The 24735-nt window shown below is 37.0% G+C and overlaps 1 protein-coding gene across 7 annotated transcripts in view; it reads right to left on the bottom strand.

Moving 5' to 3' along the window:
• The window catches only part of SPATA9 (spermatogenesis associated 9), a 34283-nt gene extending 13282 nt beyond the window's left edge, over positions 1-21001 (bottom strand). The window contains exons 1-5 of one of the 7 annotated variants that reach the window (XM_032846201.1): positions 20688-21001; positions 19319-19440; positions 18036-18130; positions 9111-9199; positions 1345-1572 (exon numbers count right to left, since the gene is read on the bottom strand). In XM_032846201.1, coding sequence (XP_032702092.1) covers positions 1345-1572; positions 9111-9176 — 294 coding nt within the window. In that variant the 5' untranslated portion in view covers positions 9177-9199; positions 18036-18130; positions 19319-19440; positions 20688-21001. Of the gene's footprint in view, positions 1-1344; positions 1573-9110; positions 9200-9378; positions 9565-10554; positions 10574-18035; positions 18131-19318; positions 19441-20687 lie in introns of those variants that run through there. The other 6 variants (XM_032846210.1, XM_032846196.1, XM_032846164.1 and 3 more) reach the window with 6 other exon arrangements.
• Between the last annotated feature and the right edge of the window lie 3734 nt (positions 21002-24735).

The following is a 24735-nucleotide window of genomic DNA, read 5'->3' as shown; positions in this document are numbered from 1 at the left end:
AGAATGCAGCAGGTAATAAACACAAAACATTTTTTACTTTCTCAAACATCAGGTATTATAACGGAGCCTTTTATAATTGCTTTCTCAGGCAATTCATAGCTGGACCTATCCCATGATTTCTGGAAATGTTAAAATCTTTGATGAAAGAGAGATTCCTATGTAATGGATATTTTGTTTATTTTAGCCATCCATCATCCATTTTCTCATCTTTTCAAAATAACCCAAATTTTGTTTGAGGATTCATCCTCTCCCCATTCTCTGGTCATGTGGTCTGGATGGCAATCAGGTCTTAGGTCAAACAGCGCATCCCATTCCCCTGCTTTAGAGGTACGCCTTTCTCTGAGAACCCCAGGACTTGGCCAGGAATGCTGGCTCAAGGACTGTCATTCTTTGGGGCTGTATTGAACCTGGAAGGATGGAGTCCTGGGAACAGCTGCAAATCATCTTGTAACCAAGAAGGGAAGGTCAGTCTGTGGATGGCATCAATACAGAGGAAGCAGAGCCAGGATGGGTGGAAAGAGAACAACAGGCCCTGAAGGCATCTTTTGAGTACCTATACCCTGAAACCTTATCAACTCTGAATTGTTCAACTACATGAACTAATACATATTTTTGGCTTCACTCCCTTTGAGCCAGGGTTCTTCTCCCTTCAACAACAAAATGATTCACTCTCGGGCTTAGGTGCCAGGCTTGCAGGATTCCCAATCGTTTGTAACAAACATTTAGAATGCTTTGAATAATGCTCAAGTGGAAAAATCCAGAGTTCTATGCCACAAAGTTTAGAAAAAAAGAAACTGGTCCTGAAAAAGTTTTAAGAGCTGTTGCCCTTAACAAAATATAACAGAGCCTCAATAAAACAATGTAGAACCTGTAATTTGAAATACACTGGATGTTGGTGGATCTACCAAAATGAGTTTATGGTTGAATATATTCAAATATGTTAAGTCGAATAAAGATTGTCTTGGAAACACAGCAAAGTTATGGGGGGGGAAGAACAAAACAATCATTTTTAAGGCTTACGGGATTTCTTTTAGGTTTGACATAAGTTTGACATAAGTAATCTGTATGCTGATATTTAGGTTGAATCATTTGAAATTTAGTTTCATAAAGCTCAATCAAATAAACAAGTAGGGAAAAAAAGCCCACATTACCACCTCTTTCATATTTATTTAAATCAGAATATATATACTATATTGAAAAAAGACCAAACCATTCATTTCTTATCCAACTATTCTTGTCTCATATCTAAGATAACCAAATGAGCTACATTTTCAAATCTTGCTATTTCAAAACAGTTTCTTAAAAAAGAGGCTGTATCTTGTGCAAATGTTAATATGAGCTCACCTGCACGTTATAGAGAGGTTGTTTTGGTGCATTAACTTCCCTCAGCAAACGATGTGATATGTCCCTTAACTCTAGAAGTCTACAAGCAAGCTGGGGATGCAGAAGTTTGGCCACTGATTTGGAGGATCTGGATATGGTGTTTAATCCTTGAATCAATGTTCCTCGGTTGATCCTTGCTAAGGCGACAGCCATTCTGATTCTGGACGTTTTCTGCATGGGTTCTCTTTTCTGGAAAATAAGCCTCTAAAAAGTGACTGATGTGTGATTCTCGCATGAATTATTACAACCTACTCCAGACTGAGACCAAGTACGACCTAACTGCACATTATGCATGGGCCTATGCACATTCAGTGTCCAGTAATTATATCCCACCCCCCATGTACCTAAAATCTTTGAATAAATGTAGGATTTTTGCCTCAGCATAAATATCCAGAATTTAAGTTACTAGCCAAAAGACCTAAAATTTTCATTTTTCTCTCTGGGTTTATTTTTGCATTGATTTTTTTTTTTAAAGAGCACTTTCAAAAGTAAGCAGTTCTTATTCAAATATTACTCAATGTTTGAATTATTCAAACATTAAATATCCTTATTCAAAACTGTTACAAATATTTCCTGTTTATTTTAAAAATGTAAATGATTAAAGCATTCATACATAATGCATGGTACAATTTAAAAAAAAATAAAACAAATCCCCTATATACTAATTAACAAGCTTAAGGAACTTTCATTTCTAAAAACTTCAAAACTTGTGAGCATTCTGACAGAAAAAATTTGTAGCATTAGCAAAACATATGACATGTAGATCCTTCCTTGCTGTACCAGACAGTGAACCGCAGAGAAATTACTTATAATGTGGTCAGACTGCATTCCAGGCAACAGCAAGGATAGTTGCCATTATTCATTTAAGCAATTTTATGGGCTATTCTGGCTTTTTCATATATGACTTGGCGGGGGGGACTAATGGTTTATAACACAAATAAGCAACTTCGAGTCTCTATTTATTGAATCCAAATATATGTATAAGTACAAAACATCTTTTAGATGGATTGTTTTGGCCTACAATGAGCAACATATAGTTGCATTAAGAGCTAATGTACTGTGTATGGCCTTTAAATGCCTCAGCCATCATCCTGAAGATATAATTTTATTATCGCTGTTTTTGTCATTGAAGTTCAGTGCTTCTCTTACCGTTTTAGCCTTTGTGACTGGAGATCACCCAAAATTGTACTAGTCTGTCAATGAGGATGTACATCTGCAGCGCCTGGTGTCACATTATGATTTCATCTGTTAACGTGACTGAAAAAGTCCCATTATCCCACCTTTGGTCTCAGCCCTCCTAGTCAATACGAACAGGAGAAGGCCATTGGAGCTGTGGGCTGCTAGAATTGTGGCAATTCCAAGCCAATTTAGAGCAGAGCGACCCCTAAAAGCAGTTACGTGGTACGTAAAACAAGCAAAATAAGACACGGGTGCAATCACTTGATACTGTATCTTGGTTTCCAGCACACTGGTGAGAGAAACCACAATGATCTGCACTATCCAGAGCTCCTACACACAGATTCAATTTCTCTTGTGATCTTATACTTTGCTTCACCGATCTGACCTCCCAACTCCTCCTGAAATTGGAGCAGCTAGAATGTTTGGTTTTACTTCTGATTTAGCTTACTGTGTTTTCTCTCATAATTTACAGTCAAAAGGTGAGGGCCATATTGCCAAAGCGAACAAGAGTGAGATGTGGACAGTTCCACCACGCTGAAATTTTGTCTACACAGTCATTCAGTGTTTTAAGGATTCTTCATTTTTGCAGATGAAGCACTAACTTTATGAAATTTCCCTCTCCTTGTTTTGTGTCTTTACAAAATCTTGGTGATCCGTACTTGTTTGCCTGGATTCACTGACTTTACTCAGGTATTTCTGTTAACTAATCTTGATTCATTTCCCCAAACACTATACTAGATTGATCCACTGAACCTTCCCCTCTTTTACAAGATTGTCTTTCTAAATATTTACCTGTGTAGAGAAATAAGCCTATTTGTATTTGATAATCCATGAATCAAAACCTTCCTGTAGGATCATATAACTTGTGTTGACAAAAATATAGCATTTATGATAAACAATATTTTTAAAAATTCAGGTGTGCATTATAATAACATGTCAGTGCACTTTATATTGTATTTCTCATTTTAGAATTGTCATAAATTCATAGCTTTTTCCAACAGACTCAACTTGTTCCTAGTTAACATCATCTTTGTTTCCTTTTAATGCTGAAATCATTACAATTTGATGACTGTGCTTCCCTTTATGGTTTTTTTTTTTTTTAAGATTTTACTTATTTATTTGACAGAGAGAGAGAGAGATAGCACAAGCAGGGGAAGCGGCAGGCAGAGAGAGTGGGAGAAGCAGACTCCCGCTGAGCAGGAAGCCCACTGTGGAACTCTATCCCACGACTCTGGGATCATGACCTGAGCCAAAGGCAAACGCTTAACCGACTGAGCCATTCAGGTACCTCTACCTTCATGGTTTTTAAAATACTCTCCTTTTTCAGTACTTTCATAGATACCTCTGAATCTCTGAAAGAATTATTTCCTCTAGCAACAAAATATTTCTGACCATCTTTATTTTCCTAACATAAAACATATAATCAACTTGTTCCCTAGAAGACCATTACTGCTTTTCAGAACAGTATTAGAAACCAAATCTAGACCCTGAGGTGCATGTAAAGTAGTTTTGTGTGGGGGGGGGCGGGGTGGGGGGGAGGCTCTGAGACTAGAAAGGAAACAACAGAGGAGAAGCTACATACAGTCCTGGAGATGCAGAATGAGATTTTCCTCTTTAAAAAAAAAAATTAGTCACCAGTTTATAGTGATGATTCTAATTCACTCTTGCCTTCAGTGAATTTTTGAAATAGGCTCTGGTAGAAAATTTGTTAAATAAAAGGGGTTTTTTCCCCCTTTTTTTGAGCTATCAGCTTTTCCCTTTGTCTACTATGTATGTTACATATTTTTCTACCAAGCCATGTGTCTAAATTTAAATGCTGACCCCAAAAGAAGAAGTACCCATTTCTTTCCCCTGGTTTATCTTGTTTTGACTCTTGTCCTAAGCATACTGGAATTGGCTGCAAAATGTGCAAGTTTACATGATTCTTCTTGTCATCATTATCACCTGAGTATGTTACCGAATGTGAGAAAAGAAATTCCACTCCCCCCGCCGCCACCTCCATCTCAGAGACACACAAAGACAATGATGATTTACTACAAGAAACCCAGTATCAATTAATCAGATTGTTTCAAGAATCCTGCTCCAAATTTCACTATTTGAGCCCCATTCTTCGAATATATCCTGCTTTCCTATTTTCTTTTTTTTTTAGAGACATACCCATCTCTCTATCATCAGCAGTTTTAATGCTGAACTCCAATTTCTATTACATCAGCTTTTTACTACTCTACATCCAAAAAACCAGCCTGTCAGCAAATCTTATTTAATTCTTTCTCTGAACAGTCCTAGAATTTGACCACTTCTCACTACCTCCAATACCAACACTCAGTCCACTGCATTTATATACCATCTCTTTTCCAGATCAGTAAATTAGCCTCCTCAAGGGTCTTTCTGCTTCTGTCCTCGTCTATGTTCATTCTATTCCTCAATGCCTCCGCAAAAGAGATACAAATAAAACTTAGATCCTATCCTGCTTTTCTGCTCTGCTGTTCTAGTGGCTTCCTACTGCACTCAGTGTAAAAGCCAAATTACAAACAGTGGTCTGCAAAGCCCTACAAGAGTTGTCTTTTCTTTTTTTTTTTTTTTAAGATTTTATTTATTTATTTGACAGACAGAGATCACAAGCAGGCAGAGAGGCAGGCAGAGAGGGAGGAGGAAGCAAACTCCCTGCTGAGCAGAGAGCCCGATGCGGGGCTCGATCCCAGGACCCCGAGATCATGACCTGAGCCGAAGGCAGAGGCTTAACCCACTGAGCCACCCAGGTGCCCCAAGAGTTGTCTTTTCTTTACCTCCCTAACCTCATTGTCTTTTTCTCTCCTTTTCCTCCTCACTATTTGTTGAGCTTGTTAAATATACTCTAACCTCAGGGATTTAGCACTAGCTACTATGCCATTTGATTCTTCAAGATACTGAGGTTTACTCCCTTGCTTCCCTCAAGTCTTAATTCAAGAATTACTTTCTCACTAAGACCCTCTTGGTCACCCTACCTTAATGGTCAATTGTTCTCCTTGTCCCTACCCTTATTTCATATCTCTTCTAAATTTCTTCTTTTTCTTAAGACCTACTATTAACATAATATATAGTTTATTTTCCTTGTTTCTTGTTTTCTTACTTGGCTAGGATGTAAGTTCTATGACAACAGTGTTTTATATCTATTTGGATCACTGATCTTTCCCCAGTATCTAGAATAGGGTCTGGTGCATAGTAGGGTACTCTATAAATATTTGTTGAATGAATGAATGAAGAGTATCAGAAAATAAAACAAGTTAACATGGAGAAACAGAGAAATATACCAAATATTAAATTAGAAACCACCCTGAAAGTTTTCAGTGTACAATGTGCTCTGTAACTTTCACAATTATGTTGGTGCCCCACTAGAAACAACTCACCAAAAACAAAAATATAACTGAATTACAGAACACAGTCCTATTCTCATCATATTTAGAAATTCTATACCAATAAGAGTAATTTCCAGACGTCACTGGTGCAGCCTCAAGAGTTTAGTCCTACATGTTAAAAAAAAAAAGAAGAAGAAGAAGCCAAGAGAATTCAGAAAAGTATATATACAGTTATAAAAATCCAAAGTTTTGTATGGATTCTAATATGTTCTGCTTACAACTCCGTATTTTATTTTATCTTATTTTAAAGATTTTATACATTTGTCAGAGAGAAGGAGAGAGAGCACAAGCAGGAGGAGCAGCAGGCAGAGGAAGAAGACTCCCCACTGGGTGAGGAGCCCAATGTGGGACTTGATCCCTGAGCCAAAGACAGATGCTTAACTGAGTGAGCCATCGAGGCATCCCGCAACTCCTAATTTTATAGTATAAGGTTAATTGCAACATAATTACAGAATAAAACACATAATTACTTTTCATAATTAAAACCACAAAAATTGACCTTATTTACCACAAAAGATTTCTCGCATTCAAGTAAAGATCTTCTAAATTTAAACTTTTTAGTTTCGTAATTGTAAAATACATTTTTTCATTTGTTCAAATGTAAAAGCTTAATACTTTTAAATCCTCATATGGAAATCATTTGTAACTTGCAAATGAAAACCTTTAAAAATCACTTTTTTGCTAAAGGAAGTGGATACTGATGGTACTGGGGTCTGTGTTGGACTGGGAAGTACATGACGTCAGAAGCCATGACCTCAAACCAAGACTCTAAAATTAACTTCCCTCAGTCCCAGGAAGAAAATTTCCTTCAAAATCATTAGTCATGAAGAACTATTTAATAACCATTATTCTGGATATATCCCTCTATAAAAATCCCACCATTACTCCCACCAATCTTTTGTTTGTTTCTGGACAACAAGATGGCCTTTTCCTAAATAAATAAATGCCTACAACTTCTTAAAAAGTTTTAAATACTAATTATGAAATTTAGAGATTTAAAATCCAATCCAATTAATTAAAATCCTCTAAGTATTCTTAAAACCACTCCTTTCAGTATGTTTGGGAATTATGGATCATCTCCAAAATAATCAGATTTGTAGCATTTACAATCCAACCTTTTAAAAATAATTTCGTTATTGGAGTATTAGCATTGTTTTCTGAATGATTTATTTTTGAAGTACAAGTAACTTCACTCTGTTACAATACCCCCTAAGAACTTGGATTTCTTGCCAATGTCAGGGTGGAAAAAGAACAATGTGAGTGTGTTGAAAATGAGAAATAAAGTAACTATGTTTATATTATTCTCTGAATGAGGTAAAGTTCTTGTAAGTAAATAACTTCAATGAGTTGGAAAGAGGAACTCAGAGTTCTTTCTTTGGGATCGGAGTATCAACCCATTTCACTATTAAACCAAATTTGCTGCTCTAATGATAATGAGGCTATTCAGGGGGTAGGAAGAGATGAAGACAATTACAAAGAAAATTGCAACTTCTTACATTATTAAACCCAGTTCCTTTAATGTTGCCAATGGTGAAAGAATCACAGTCTTGAAGGGGAAACAGGGCTTTCCAGACTGTGCCAGTCTTAGCCATTTTACATCCTAGATCAAGCACGGTCACCGGCCCATTCCTTCTCTAACACTCCAGTGCATACTCAAGAAAAATCTCCAACAGTTAAAAAGACTTTATACTAAAACTGGGGGAATGAAATAGGGGGAAGCAATTAGACACCGAGTCTAAGATACAGATTTATAAAATCTGGTTTGAGGTCTGGAGCTTTTAAGCCTCATTCTATCCTACTTAGTGGACCACCATTGGGATGCCATCTTACCACTAGGTATCCAGTTATCTACACTTCAGTATCAGCCTTCCCCTAAGTCTAGACTCAAGGCTCATGCCATTCGTTCATATTTACGTGATATTCTGGGAACATGCTACGCTGTTTCACACTTTTTATCCTGACACTGCTTCCTCTGCTCCTGTACACTTATCCTATCTCTTTTTTAATTAGAAAATTCATATTCATTCTCTGAAACCCAATTTAAGCATCCTTCCTCCAAAAAGCGTTCTCTGACCATCCTAGCTAGAGCAATTCATTCCTCTAAGTTGGATTTACCTCTTACCATATTCTAAAAACAATTAGTTGTTTACAGTTCTGTCTTGATTACATTAAGCTAATTGGCTGAAAGCATCCTGTCTTTTCTCTCTATTCCCTCTCCCCAGTCCCAAACAATAGCAAAGTATTTCGTAAATGTTTGATGCCTGGTTGTTTGGATGAATGGTTAAAAGTGGCTCTAATATTTCTCCTTTGGAATAAAATATATAGACTCTGTGATTACTGTGTTACTCAGAGAGCTTTTTTGTTTACTTCCAGGTTTTGGCTATGTTCCTCATGTTTGACATTGCCAAAACTCTGATATCTGGATGAGGAAATTATTACTTACTGTACCATGTAACTTTACAACATATTCTATTCCAACTGTGGTCTAGATGATTAAATATACTTTTCCATTAAGAGCTGTGTACTTTAAAGTAAATTAGGTTACAAGATATTACTTTTTCCTGATCAAATGTCTCAGAATTCTTTACCTATTCCCTCTTTCATTCCCAATATTTTATCTGCCTCAAATCCTTTTGGGAACAAACATTATATAAAACATATGCACATATGCTTTGTTTAATGTGTTTTCTTCCGCATGAAAACATACACTCATACCACATTTGTCTTTCCATTATTATAATTTATGTCAGTTATTTTTTTCCAGTGATTTAATTGCCATAGATTTTAGTTAAAATACATCTAGGTGTTTTCCTGATTTTATATTAAGCAAATCTTTTTATTTTTAAATATTAAGCAAATCTTAAGCAAATGTAGCAAACCACATACATTACTATTGTGGCTATGAGAGAGCTCCACATTTCCAATCTAACAGCACGGTGATTTTCTTTAAACTTAATTTATCTACCTCATTTCTTTGTCCATCTCTCTGCTTTTCATAGACCCACCCAGTAAGATTTGAAATTGTTCTTCTGAGGCAAAATTAATTTCTTCCTAAGCCTCAGGCACTGATCTCAAAGTCAAGCATTAAATAATGGATATTAAAAATACAATGTACTTTTTATAATCCTTTTCAAAGTTATGAAATCGCATTACCTGATTAGACTGTGATAATCTTAGGATGGTAGGGAATTCATCTTTAAACTCATCCATAAGGTCCATGATGACTTTCTGGATCCCTTCCACTGAAACAAAGAGAAATTAGGGGGACAAAAGAGCTTAGCAAAAATCATCACCTAACCATAATTCAAAAGAACCTGGGATGCTGGGTCCACTTTGTAAGTGCCTGGGAAAGCAAGTAAACCCTAGGGGACGTTATTCCCCATTGTATCCCACACCCATATCCCCTTTACAACAAGATTACATATACTTCTTCCAGAAAAGTTCTTCAACACCTGCCCACATATCCACCCAACAGGTTTGATTGGCATGACAAATTCTTGCTTGGGTTCCTAGTGCTTGGAAAGTTTGCAGGCCAGGGCAACACTTGTCCTACTCTGCCATTAGTGAGGGATGAAGGTACCCTTCCACCCAGGAAAGCAGGCAAGGACAGAACCTACAGCTCATTGACAGAATTCTTTGTTACTGCACAATGGGACTCTGAGTGCTTGTTACAGAATCTTCTGAAATCACTCTGGCAGTGAGAAGAGGAAGAAATGTGTTTGAAGGCGTAAGGGGAGGAGAAAGGAGAAAGAAAAATAAACCATACTAAGGAGTTCTGCATTATGTGGAATTTTGCCCCAACTTCTACAATGATACCTCAATTAATGGATCACCTGAGAACAAAGCTCCCTTTGAAAAGAGTTGGCATATGGTTTAAAAGAAATGCTTCACATATGATGCCAAGAAGAAAAGAAAACCAGCAGTTATTTCAGAAAGACTTCTGAACAGACTGTTTTCCTTCACTCAAATAAAGATCACTAGGTCAACCACAGGCAAAATTATAAAATCTAAAATCCGCTTCCTCCTCCTCCTTCCTCTTCCACCTCTTCCTCATCTTTTCCCCTCCTAGTATTATCCTACTTCACTCTTTTCCATTTATCAAATATAGGAAGAACTTCATATCATGTGGATTTGATTGAATACCTAGTTAATATTTTAGTGTGGATGAATTCAGAGTTGATTAACACAAATCCCATTTTAATTTGAAGACTTTACATCTGATTGTATCTAGACCACTGTCTTTAGCAAGCATAAGCTGTGGGTGCTAGAGGTTTGTTCATTGGAGCTGTCTTGGAAAGAGAACAATGTCCATTAGAAAACTTCTCTATCATGTGAAGCCCGCCAGATCCCCACCTTCAGTTTGCCTTTAGTCCTAATTTGTCTGAGAACACTCTTCACCGCACCACAAACACTTCACTTAACATTAGAAGAACATGCTTCCCTCCATCATGACCCTAATGTTTAAGATAATTATACTCTTAATGTGTTGAAACTGCAATCCACTGCCAGAAAGAAAATTTATTAGACAATGATGAAAGTCTGTAAGAAATGTAACCCTTTATTTGTCCTATTACGATATGTGCCTATCAGAATTTACCCCATAGGAAGAGTTGGCTGTCCCTTCTCTCATTGGTCTTCTTCCCTGTTCTCCACTCTCACTGACACCCCTATGTTCTTTTCACCCAACTGCCCATCTCCTGATGTCTATCCTAGTTCCCAATTGGTTTCATCCAGTTTTTTTTCTCTTTTTATTAGCTCTCACCTTCCTCAGTATCTTATGAAATTAACAAATCTAAAAGAAAAAAACAGGTTCTCATGCTAATATTGTCCACACCTAGAACATAACCAGACTCGGTGTCATGTTAACAAATTTCTTTTTGTCTTTGCTTTCTCAATGACTCTGCTTGAGAGACGAATGATGAAAAAAAGACAGAGGGTCATGAGATTTCAAGAAATCCCACCCTGCCACACTTATTTTATATTTGTGGCCGTATCTGATCATATTACAGGTTTGACTTAATTTAATTATACCCATATCCTTATGTATCTTATGTTATTTCAGGTAATAAAGTTAGACAAAATAAATAATGTTAATGGTTATCTTCTTTAGCTATAATGTTATTCTTTTTTTTTTTTTTAAAGATTTTATTTATTTATTTGACAGAGAGAGATCACAGTAGACAGAGAGGCAGGCAGAGAGAGAGAGAGGGAAGCAGGCTCCCTGCTGAGCAGAGAGCCCGATGCGGGACTCAATCCCAGGACCCCGAGATCATGACCTGAGCCGAAGGCAGCGGCTCAACCCACTGAGCCACCCAGGCGCCCCTATAATGTTATTCTTTATAGCTCATAATACAGGGCTCCATACTTACAAAAATTAGCTGGAAAAGGTTACAAATACCTCCAAATTTTGTAACAGCCCTTCAAATTTATTTATATTTAAAAGGCTTTAATACAGAAAGAAGAGAATCTCTGATTTGCACAAAGCTTGGAAGAAAATGAACATTTTACACACTGTAAGTGAAAGCAATAGAAGCTTAATTAGAATATAAAGAGTTCTGGGACTCAGTCAGACTCCGATTTGAATTCCAACTCTATCACTTACCTACCTACTAGGCTGTGTAATCTTGGGCAAATTTCTTAACCTAAATTTTACTTTTCAAAAGGTGACAGGATTTAACAGACCAGATATGTTCGATAAATGTCAGCCATTGGTAAATATACAACAGCTACTTTGCTTTTAAAAGATTTTATTTATTTATTTGAAACAGAATGAGAGCTAGAGAGAGAGAGAGAGAGAGTGAGCAGGGTGGGGGAAAAGGGAGAAGGAAAAGCAGGCTCTCCACTGAGCAGGGAGCTGGACCCAGGGTTCCATCCCAGGACCCTGAGATCATAACCAGAGCTGAAGGCAGACTCCTAAACGACTGAGCCATTCTGGTGCCCCTACCTACAACAGCTACTTTGCTTTGAGAAAGTTTGCAAAATTTGGGTGAAAAGTCAATACTGAGTTTTCCCTGTTCACATGGGTTTCAGCCTGTTTTGATTTTGCACACAACTGGCTAGAATCCTGATAACCATCCTAACTGGATCCTTCCCTCAAACCTACTTCAAATGCAAATGATACGGACCTATACTTCCGATTTCAAGTAATATGTCAAGTCTCAAGAACAACTTCTTTGGGCGCCTGGGTGGCTCAGTGGGTTAAGCCTCTGCCTTCGGCTCAGGTCATGATCTCAGGGTCCTGGGATCGAGCCCCGCATCGGGCTCTCTGCTCAGCGGGGAGCCTGCTTCCTCCTCTGTCTCTCTCTCTGCCTGCCTCTCTGCCTGCTTGTGATCTCTCTCTGGGAAATAAAATAAATAAAATCTTTAAAAAAAAAAAAAAAAAAAAAAAGAACAACTTTAAGATTCATCCTTGGCCCAGTCAAGGATTTGGACTGGAAGCCACCTCCTTTGGGTGCCAACTCACAAGTGGATTAGTTCTGTCAGTTCCAGTGCTAAGTTCCTCCAGCTCACAGCATGCTCTGAGACTATGTACATCTCAGTTGGTGGTAAGTGCTTAATAATGTCAAAATAATTTTTTAAGATTGATGATTTATTTGAGAGAGAGCACGTGTGAGCAGGGGGATAGAGAGAGAGAGAGAGAGAATCTATATGTAGACTTCCCACTGAGCATGACTGGGACAAGATCCCAGGACCCTGAAATCATGACCTGAGCCGAAACAGTTTCGACCGAGCCACCCAGGTGCCCCTCAAAGTAATTTTAAAAATCATTATCTGAAGGAAGGGTACTGGCACTTACTGAAGGCCAAATATGTACTAGTTAACTGTTGTTAAAGGATAAACTGAGGGACATTAAAACTTTTAAGAGTTTATTTGAACAAAAATTTATTTGCATCAGGCATCACCAAACCAGAGTGATTAGAAGCACGCCACAGACTGTAGCTAAAGGCAAGGCTTTTATACGGAAGACATGGAAGCAAAGCAAGAAAATTATTTGATTGGGTATAGCTCAGGGGGTTGCATTCTTTAGGAAAGCCTAGTTGACTGTGACGGGTCGTCCTTAGGTATAGACCGCATAATCTTGAGGCATTTACAGGCTTAGGTTTTGGTTTGCTTCTGTAGGCTGCTAAAGAATTGGAGCCACCTCAGTCTAATGGCCTCCTTACTTAATTAATTTAACACTGTGCTATGAGCTAGGTTACCCCACTTATCTCTTAATTCTCATAGTAACTAACGCTGAGAGGTAAGAATGTTTTGAAAGCAGTCTGAAAATATCAAACAATACCAATACATTATTATTACCCATACCAACCATCATCCTGGGAATATATCCCAATTTGAAAAATCCTCAATTATATATATATATATATATATATATATATGGTTTTTTTATCAGTCTGCTGCATCAGTTGTCCAACATCTGAGGACCTGTCTGAGCCTTTAACAGTCTTGTATATACAAGACTGCAGGATCCTTCTGGGAGAGAACCCAGATTTAATTACATTGGCCAGCTCTGACAAAGCCAGTCAAGTAATAATGCCTTAATTATCTTGGGAGAAGAGTGATTTTGAGCATAGGATGGTGTATGTCACTCAGATCTATCCTTAGTCTCACATTCAATAGGGATTCAGAGTAGATGGAATGAAAAGAGACACCTTAAACAGTCTTACTAAGCTTTCCTAAGGCAGTACTCACAAATTAGCTGTACAGTTAGTGTACTGCTCCCACAGGAAAAAAAAAAAAAAAAGGAGGGGAAGGAGGCATTTTCAGGATGACTTTGCCAAAGATCTTTGGCTCTTTGTGTCTTTGCATTAGCAGTGGTCCTTATTGTGAGGATGCAGTGTCCAGAACAGAGCCAAAACAGAAGCAGTGCCCAAGGGAGACATAGTGATATCCACAGAAGTAGTTACAAGTGCCAAGCAGAGGCTACCTGCAAGGCAGCTGACCAGATTTGTTCTTAATAATTAGATGCTCTTTGGGAATACCCAAAAATGTTTGGAAGGAAGGGAGCAGATTCAAGCCTTTGGAGAGATTGGAAGCTCTGCAGGTGGGGCAAAGCCAGCGAAGTACAGGTTACTATTATTCTTGTGATCCCTCTTGTAATCATAAATTGACCAAGCTTGGGAAATCCTGGGTCACAAGAGAAATTGTATAGACTTTCTCATTATAGTAAGAATTTGAAGCAGCTTGTGTATAAACAAGATGTTTTTAACTTTAATCATTTGAAATGTGCTAGGACATTAATTATATTCTAAACTTTCAGTTGGGTCCCATTTATATAGCCTTGGCAAGCCCAATGGAAGTCTTCAAATGATTATTAAAAAGTGGCAAGACATATAGGAGACAGAATGCAACGTTAGCATTACTGCACAATTGTGGGAATTGCTGAGACTGGTTAGATGGTAGGAAGCTGAGAAGGTCAGACTTATTTGTGATCTGTTTCCCTATCACAATATCAGCTCCATGAGTTCAGGGTCTTTGGTTAGCTCAAGGCTATAGTCCCCAAACCAGGACGGTGCTTTTATGTACTTTTATAATTTTTCAGCATTATAATGAATATTTACTGAATGAATATAATTAAATCTATTATTTACATCTCAGGTAGGATGAAAAATTTTACCATTAACAAATTCACCATGGAGTCAACCAACTGACATGTAAATACAGGACACATAAGACATATTACACATACACACATGTTTATCACACATTATGGGAAGAACATGCTTTCCCATATACAAAGCACTACATTTTTATTTATTTTACCCATTATAGTGAATACTAGATCATGTGACATGTCCTAATTAACTGAAACAATTATTTTAATATGATCTCAATCATTAAGAAATAGAAAACAGAAATGATGAGAACATTTTTTTGACTTCCCTTTCTGCTTTTTTTGGTAAATAATGCTGGGTAGATTAACTGCAGTCAATTATACTGTATATCTGAGAATAGAAAATAAAAGTGTAGCACATTAATGGGTGCAGTAGTGACAAATGTGTGGGTAAAGTAAATGAAAATATCTAAAGCAGTAGAGATCAAAAGAATATACACATAAAAACTTTCAAAATACTTATTTTTAAAAACTAATCCCCCAAATTGAAAAAAATAGCTGTATATCAAATTTTTTTATAACACATAGAAATTATTTATTCCAGTGACTTTAGAACACAGTTCAGAACACTGCAAGGACAAAAAGAACTAAACACGACATTTTAAATTTCATTCAGTCATTTTCTTGGTACTATTATTATTAGTTTTGTTATTTGAAATTATTTTCCTTATAGTGCAGGATAAACACATTTTTGAGTTAATAACATTAAGAATCAAGGATTTCAGTATAAGAGAATAAAAAGACCTAATCAGAAAATCAAAGAACAAAGTAAAACACTGTAATGGTAAACAATTGAAAATGATCGTTAAAAATGCATTTTTTCTTGGTGTACAGACTGGAATGGCTAGAAACATTGCCAATCCTGTAGAAAAGAATACTCCTAGTACCTAGAATCTGGGCTTTAATATCATTCCTCACTACAATGAACTAGGACTCCTTGAATAAACAGCTGATACCAGGTCTGGGGCAGGAGAAGTACAAGATGAACCAGGGAGATCTCAAGCCAAAAAGGAAAACAGTTTTTGAATATTAATGGAATCTCATTAAAAGAACACAGAAGGAGCGCCTGGGTGGCTCAGTCATTTGGGTGTCTGCCTTTGGCTTGGGTCATGATGCCAGGGTCCTGAGGTCGAGCCCTGTGTCGGGCTCCCTGATCAGCAAGAGGCCTGCTTCTCCCTCTACCACTCCTCCTGCTCATGTTCCCTCTTCGACTGTTTCTCTCTCTGTCAAAAAAATAAAAAAAAAATAAATAAATAAACAAACACAGAGGCCAGTTTAAAGGGACTCCCGCTGGTCTCAAAGCAATCAGCCATTATCATACTAATGCAGTGGTTAATACAGCATTATTATTTATAGGATGAACAGATATTCTGTGTCTCCTAAAATCATGCAAGTTTAAGTACATATCATCTATGACATACTATAGCCAAAAATGTTCCAACTTAATCTAACTTTAAATGTATCTTCTAGTTTCTCAGAAATATAGGCAACGCACAACTTACATCAGTACTTCTCGAACTGCAGTGAAAATCCAATACCTTTATAAATTAAAAGTAAATTATCTTAAAAAATAAAATTTATATTCAAGAAAGGATTTTTTATTTTTCAATATTTATATAGTCAAATTAAACTATTTTTCTTTATAAAACTTATGGTTTTCCTGTCAATGACGTTTTTTCAGGCCCTAAATTAGACATAGTCTCCCAAATTTTCTTCAGTTTTCTTTCTTTATAAATTAATTTTTAAAAATTTTAATTCATCTTTGCTTCATTTTTAATAGGTTATGGTTTCCTTCCATCTGACTATCCAGTTGTTTTGGTATTACTGATTAAACTATTGTTCTCACTGATACGAAATACCACTACTACCACATACACATATATTGAGAACTATTGCTGGACTTTCTCTTCTGGTCTACTGATCTATTTCTATGTCATTATAATACTAATTTGATTATACTGACTTTGTAGTATGTTTTGTTTTCTGTTAAGGAAAGTCTCTGCTACTCTTCTTTTTTATTCTATTATTTCTAGTGGAGTTCCTCATCCCCTGCTCCCCAGCTCAGTTATTCCATTAATCTCTTAGATTTTCCATGTTTTCACTGTCATCAAGGGGCAAAAAATAATTTAATCTTTCTTTTTCCATGTCCATACCAATTATTTTATTATCTTATTTAACTGCATTCACTAGGACTTCCAAAAATAATGTTGAGTAACAATGATTATAAAGGGACACCTAGCTTGTTCCTGTTTTCAATTAAAACATCTTCAATATTTTCCTGCTTACCAAAAAACCAATAACAAGTGTTATTCTAAACAATCTTTATCATATTTCTATGCCCCTTCTGGTTTTGTTCTTTCTTACTGGGAATGGTTGTTGAATTTTATCAACTTCCATCTCATAATCTATGGGCATGATCACTTTTTTCCCCCCTCAGTGTGTTGATATGAGAAATTCAGCATTAGCTTTCCTGATATTGGAATCATCTTTGCATTCCTGGAAAAGAATGTGTACTTGTTGATAGCATATAATTCCTTTGATATTTTGTAGAATGAAGATGATAATTGTAGAATGAAGAAAATGTAAGCAACTCCAACATCTATTAACTATGGAATAAATAAATAAATAAATATCCATAATTGTTACTATACAGCAGTAAAAATGAATAAATTACAACTACACGCAATATCATGAATAACTCTTAGGAATGTAATTAATTTTGAATGAGGAAAACATACAGAAAAAACAGCTAGATTCATTTATATAAAGTTCAAAAATATTCAAAACTCAGCAATATATTAGGAGCACAGATATGTGTGGTAAAACTATAAAGAAAAAGAAAGGGAACAATAAACATAAAATTCAAAATAGGGTGGGACAAAGACGTTGAATTGGACCAAGGGCATATGACAATTGCAAACGTAATGGTAATGTAGTTTTTCTAAAACTTAATCATGTGTACAAATATCAATGTCCCATAATTATTTATACCTTACAACAATTTATATGTGATTTCTCAATATTTAATCAAGGCAATAAAATGAAATAACCTGATGAGCAAATTTCCATAACAACTTCTGTGAAGAATTACCATCAATAGCTATTCTAGTAATAACAGTAAGGGGATTTCTTTCACTCATTACTATTTATTGAGCACGTACTAGGTGCTATTGCTGCTCAGCAGTGGGTGAGCAAAACAGACAAAAGCCTTACTCTGTTGGAGCTTGCATACAGTGGAACAGAATCAAACTACTTATTGCTATTTTCTATACCTAGAAAAGCTATCTTGTTCACTAGCAGTTTGCTCAAATTTAAGGTGAGTGTTTCACAACTACATTCTCTATTAACAATTGAAAAAATTACATATATTACATACTCCTCTGATTGAAAAGTAGATCTTATTTTAGCCTTTGCAAACTTCATTATAAATCTATGGTTTACAATTAAAATCATTCTTTTCTTACATATTGTTCCTCAAGTTTGTAGTCATCACTGTCAGTAAGGGTTTTTGAGCAGCTGCGTATCTTCTGATAGATTCTTCCACCTCGAAACAGGCAATCTTAATTGTAGCATGTCAAGAAAAGCAAAGAAATACATATTAAATACATTTAAGTATTCACAATCCATGTTTTTTATGGCCTTTGGTTACAAGTCTTAGACTTATTTACTTCTGCAGTAACTTTTGCAGGAACCAATAGAGATTGGGTATTTTAGTCCCTTCCCTTAGGGTCATAGAATGTACAGATACTTATGTTAAGATCTCTCTGGCCAAACCAATAATGTTCAAGCATAATGAAAAAGATAACTAGTTATTCCGGGCGCCTGGGTGGCTCAGTGGGTTGAGCCGCTGCCTTCGGCTCGGGTCATGATCTCAGGGTCCTGGGATCGAGTCCCGCATCGGGCTCTCTGCTCAGCAGGGAGCCTGCTTTCCCCCCCCCCCGCCCCCTCTCTCTGCCTGCCTCTCCATCTACTTGTGATCTCTCTCTGTCAAATAAATAAAAAAATAAAATCTAAAAAAAAAAAAAAAAAAAAAAAAAAAGATAACTAGTTATTCCATGTAATTCTACATAATTATAGAAAAGAAAATTATGTTCACTCAACAGTGCCAAAAATGAATACAGTAAGTGATGCAATCTACTTTTTATTCTGACCCAAAACTTTAACAGCAAGTTGATGACATGTCTTTGAAGTGGAGCCCAGACAAGACTTAATTCACCAAGTGTGAATATATGTAAACTCGCCATGAGACTACATTTATTTTCAGCCAGTACCAAGCAATCCTCTTAGGTATTTCTAAGCTATTTTATACACAAATAATTCTTACATGTTAAAAGACTAAAGTTGCCCACCGTCCTAAATTATGAAGATTATATATAACATTTATATAAGTAATAATGCTCTTAATTTAAAATAAGGTCTTTCTGACCAATGATTTAAATTGTATCTGCCTAATTTGTGGTTTTCAATCATTTTTTACATGAATAAGTAAGTTTCAATAAACCTCAAAACTAAATATGTCCAATATGTGTTATGTAGGCAGAGGATGGGAAAGTGGAGAACTCTTTGTTTTTTTCTTTTAAAGAGGTGTATTAAAGCCAGATTTTATTTTTCATTCTATACAAAGAGATAGAATGGTTACATAGGCCATATGTAAGTATTACTATCTCAATCTACAAATGATAAGCCAGGATCTGAAAACTTTACAGAGTATCTGCAAACCAGCAAATGATAGAACAAAGACTCTTACCTATTTTCTGTATCCCAAATTTTTAATTCTTTCACCACACATATTACTTTCTTCAGTTAGAGTGAGTGGCTTTCAATATCAGGGCAAAAACACCATCAAGAGGAGAAATATTCTGAGATAGTCTAAGAAGTGTAGAAAAGATAGAGATTATCAGAATTCTATTATGGGGGACGCCTGGGTGGCTCAGTTGGTTAAGCGGCTGCCTTCGGCTCAGGTCATGATCCCAGAGTCCTGGGACAGAGTCCCACATGGGGCTCCTTGCTCAGCAGGGAGCCTGCTTCTCCCTCTGCCTCTGCCTGTCACTCTATCTGCCTGTGCTCACTCTCTCTCTCTCTCTCTCTCTCTGACAAATAAATAAATAAAATCTTAAAAAAAAAAAAAAGAATTCTATTATGGATAGCTTTCACCTTTTCAAGCAAAATCTGAGAGTCCATTTCATCCCAGGCACCTGGGTTAAAAAAATGAACAAAGAAAGTCCTTATTCTTTTTTTTTTTTTTAAGATTTTATTTATTTATTTGACAGAGAGAGAGAGATCACAAGGAGGCAGAGAGGCAGGCGGAGGGGGGGGGGGGAAGCAGGCTCCCTGCTGAGCAGAGAGCCCAAGGACCCTGAGACTATGACCTGAGCCGAAGGCAGAGGCTTAAACCACTGAGCCACACAGGTGCCCAGAAAGCCCATATTCTAAATAAAGGAGCACACAGTATAACACAGACATATTCAGGGACGATTATGATAAAATATAAATGCAATAAGACAGAAATATACAGGATGTTGTTCCTTGCAAGCAAGAGGCAGGGCACCGGCTTTGGGTGGCCAAAGAGTCATAAAAGATTTCTTCTAATTAACAAACATCAGGCACTGTGATAAAAGCTGGAGATGATAATAAAACAGATTGGATCACAGCTCTCCTTGACTTTGCATAAGAAAATACTATAAACAAGCAAATAAATGAGGTCATCCCATGTACTAATAAGTGCTATACTGGAAATGAAATACATCAATATGCAGATAAGACTGGGTTACTATAAGCGTTAAGGAAGAACTCCCATGAGAAAATGAAAAGGACCTGAGATGTCGAGGGGGTATACCACTTCGAATAGCCACTGCTCAGTGTTTAGGGGCAAAATCAGTACTTCAAAAACAAACTAACTAACTAAATATCTTTATCTTCTACATAAAGTTTACTTTCTAGGTAATGGTATAATTTCGCCCAAACTCACAATCTCTTGATTCAAGTTCCATCCTTCCCCAGTTTAAAAAATAGTAAGAAGCATCCCTTTTCCTTTCAATAAACAAAGCTGCCCTCCGCAGAGACTAGCGGGGGGTTAGAGACTACGGAATGCTAATGGCCCTGAGGGCTGTCCTCACCTCCACCTGCTCTCCAGGAGGTGTCCAGTCCGGAGGAGGCTGCCGTGCATGTCACGCAGGTGCAGGTGCAGATGCCAGGTGCAGGCTGCCTCCTTGCCGTCCGCGCTGAGTCGCTATCTCCCCCAAGCCCCTCCTGGCCTTCTGGGCTGCAGCCTCCGCCTCCACCAGCTGCCTCCCACCCGGAAATGAAAGACCAGCGGCCTAAAGGTCCAACTACTCCCACTTCCAATCACGTGTAACCATGAGCCTCTGCGCTACTCCTCGCAGACCTCGCGGAACGTGCCATCACGTGCGACGTCAACACGTCCTGCGCGAAGCCGAGCGTCGCCAGCGGAGCCTGGGACAGACACTGGGCTCCAGGCACAGAGAAGCTCCCGAGTTGCGTGGTGGCATGGTGGTATTCAGAACTTCTCGAAGGTCCCAGATGCGGCGCAGGCGCAGAGGGGGAGTCTTGGCATCTCCAACTCACTCTCCAACTTTGGACATGCTTAGTGTCCTGGCACCTGAGACTCAAATGTCGGTACGGAGAATGGCACTCCTGCCTCAAATCGGAGATCCTCTGGCCCTAGCGGTTTGGAGTTTTGCCTGTGGAGAAGAGCAAGTGGTGCAGAATGTGGTTGATTTGTTTGTGATGAAAACGAAGCCCCAAGACACAAGGTCTTGCCATACATCATTTTGAAGAAAAGGGATGATGGTTTTAGGAAGCCCAAGAATAGCACCAGGGAGCAGAAAAATTTAATCCTAAAAGGTAAACACCTTTTAATTTTTGTCAAGCCACTATCCCTTGTTATTCAGAGGTTTCTTCACCCTCAAACCCTCTCTTCCAAAATATCAAATTTCTGTTAAAATCACACCAGTAGGGGCACCTGGGTGGCTCAGTGGGTGAAGCCTCTGCCTGTCCCTGAGGTCGTGATCCCAGGGTTCTGGGATTGAGCTCTGCGTGGGGCTCCTTGCTTAGTAGGGATCGGCTTCTCCCTCTCCCTCTGTCCCTACCCCCACACCCACTCATGAGCATGCCCTCTCTCCCTTTTAAATAAATAAATAAAATCTTCTTAAAAAACACACCAGTAATAATTTAGGAAAATACTGTCAAAAGTAATGTAGCATCATATGATGTCAATAAGATACCCCAGGATTAGAAGTCAAAAGATCCTGGGATATTAGTGCCAGGCTTGATCTGGCTGTCTGTAAGAACTACAATCTCTTGGCTCAAATAGATGAATCAGTAAAGTAAAGGAGTTGAAACAGAGATCTCCAAAATTTTGTTTAACCTTAGCGATTGTCCAACATTATCACAGATGGTCATTGTATATTTTTGTAACTGTAATTTTTCCAGGATCAAACCAGATATTAGGGGCACTTAGTACAGGGGAAAAAAATCAAGGATCTAGATATAACATATTGTCAAGAAAAAAAAATAGAAAAATTCTTAGTCCAAACAAAATTTTAAAATTTAGTTTATTAAGATATTCTGTTTTAAAATTATAACAAATATAATTCAAAATTGGCCCTTCCTGGTTTGCATAAAGAATACAGGCTGTCCATAAAATTCTTCAGTGCTGAAAGTAGTAAACAGTAGGAAGACACGTATTTAGATTTTCTGTTCCTTAGATCTTGCAACCTTCTTTTGTTACCAACCAAAATTTTCTTTTCCCTTTATTGTCTCAGCTTTCTTACTTCATATTTAGATGTGCATTCTGGCCCTCTGGGAGATTTTCTTTAAACTCTCATCACCAAATCTAAGCCTTTTTCAGTCTTCATTCTTTTTGAGCTTTATAGTATCTGATGCTATTAATAGTCCGTATTTCTTAACATAGCCTTCTTTTTCTTTCATAAGACAGTTTTGTATTTTATTTCTGGTTATTCTCCATGTCTTGTCTTCCTTCTTTCTATTCTTTCTCCACACCCCAAAGTCTTGTACTTTATTCATTCTATCATTAAATTATGTGTCATGGCAATCACATCTGAATATTGGCTTAAATTATTAATCTTGCTAGGAACTTCATATATCTCTAACTCTAGTACTATTCTTTGTTCAGAGTTTCCCAAATACTTGCTGATAAACAATAATAAATATATAATTTATATTTATAAATAATAAATAAATAATAATAAAAATAATAAAATAAAATCAATTATTGAGTACTCACAATCTAAGCACTTAATATATTGTATATAAGTATTATCATTGTTATAAGCATTACTAAAATTTGTAAATGAAGTATTCTTGGTATTGATAAATATACAGTACATACAGTACTTATAAGTCTTGATACTACACCTACTGGATATTTACTTGTGGTAGAGGCCACTATATTTCACTATGCATTTGTGTATCTATAATGCTATTATAAATACTATCATTTTGGGGAAAAGAATTTACAATTATGAATGATAATAAAAGTAAGACATGAATTATCAACTCTTGAATAATGCTCTTTATCTCTACCATGTGGAAAGCCAATATTTGTCTTATGAGAAAAGCAGTTCTCTAAGTTTTTGGTCTCAAAACCTATTTGCACTCTTACAAATTACTGAGGACCCCAAATAGCTTTTGTTTATGTGATTTGTATCTATTGATAATACCTTATTAGAAATTAATAATAAGAAATGTATAAAAATACATATTAATTCATATGGTAGGCAATCTTTAAAATGGCCCCCAATGATTCCTGCTTTGTGGTATTCATGCCCATATGTAATCCCCTCCCCTTGAGTATGGGCTCAATTCATTGACTTAAAAAAAAAAAAGAACACAGCCAAAATGATGGGATGCCACTTTCAAGATTAGGTTACAGAAAGACTGTGTCTTCTGTCTTGATTGTGCATGCGCTCTCTCTCTTTCTGAGGGAAGCCAGCTGCCATGTTGTAACTTTCCTGTGGAGAGACTCGTATGACCAAAGAACTGATGTCTCTGGCCAACAGCAGTATGGAACTGGGTCCTGTTGATAGCTCTGTAAGTGAGCTGAGAAGCTAATCCTACCCCAGTCTAGCCCTAAGATGACTGCAGCTCTACTCATACCTTGAATATAGCTTTGTGAGAGATCCTGAACCAGAGGAACCAAAAGAAGCTACATGTGGATTCCTGACCCATAGTCATGGTGAGATAATAAATACTCTTAAGCTGCTAAATTTTGGCCTAACTGCTGACACAATATATAACAAATACAAGTCATTTAAAAAATGACAATAACAATCTTTCCTATGAAAAATAACTGTTTTTCAAAATAAACATGAAGGGAGATGAGTGATCTTGTTTTCATTTTTGCTATCTCTCTAATGTTTAGTTTCATTAAAAACATATGGCTTCTCATATCTGCCTCTGAGTTTAATCTGTTGCAGCACATTGTTTTGGTTGAAATACATGAAGAAAATCCAGCCTTAGAGAGATAATGTAGTTGTAAAAGTAAGGAATATTTTAATATTCTTTCCTGGTATGCTCACTTTGGCAGCCCATATATTACATAATACTCTTTTCTGGTAAGCCTGGATAGTCTTCTTTGATACTATACCATCTTTCAATAAGTGGTAGTTTCCCAAAGGTTAGTTGCAACCTTTAGCTACATTAGTAACTAAATGTTAGTTAGTTTAGTCAGTTTAGTTAGGGTAGTCTGTTACATTAAAATTTATCGGTCTGTCTTGTACTTTGACTGAATCTTCTACTAATGCATGATTTTGTAACATCATGCATTGATCACTTGGATATTGGTCCTCTGATTTTGGTAGATCTTCCACTGACATGTTTCATCATAAAACAGCCTGTTGTCCTCCCACACACCTCCCCCCCCCCCCACCAAAACCCTTTGCTAATATTATCATTTCTCTTATCAGAAAAGTCTTTAAGTTTGGGGAAACTATTGTATTACATATTATTGCATAGTATTACCCAAATTTGGCAACTTAGAACAACAAGTTTTTACTGTCTCACAGTCTCTGTAGATCAGGAATCCAGAGTGGCTTAGCTGGGTGGTTCAGGGTCAGGTCGTTCAAGAGGTTGCAGTCAAGCTGTTGGCTGGGCTGCAGTCATTTTAAGGCTCAATAGAGAGAC

This window comes from Lontra canadensis, unplaced genomic scaffold (genome assembly GCF_010015895.1).
Source record: "Lontra canadensis isolate GAN:19392208 unplaced genomic scaffold, GSC_riverotter_1.0 scaffold4, whole genome shotgun sequence".
NCBI classification, from domain to species: Eukaryota; Metazoa; Chordata; class Mammalia; order Carnivora; family Mustelidae; genus Lontra; species Lontra canadensis.
The sequence above is the reverse complement of the archived record's forward strand: the minus strand, read 5'-3'. Positions and strand labels throughout refer to the sequence as shown.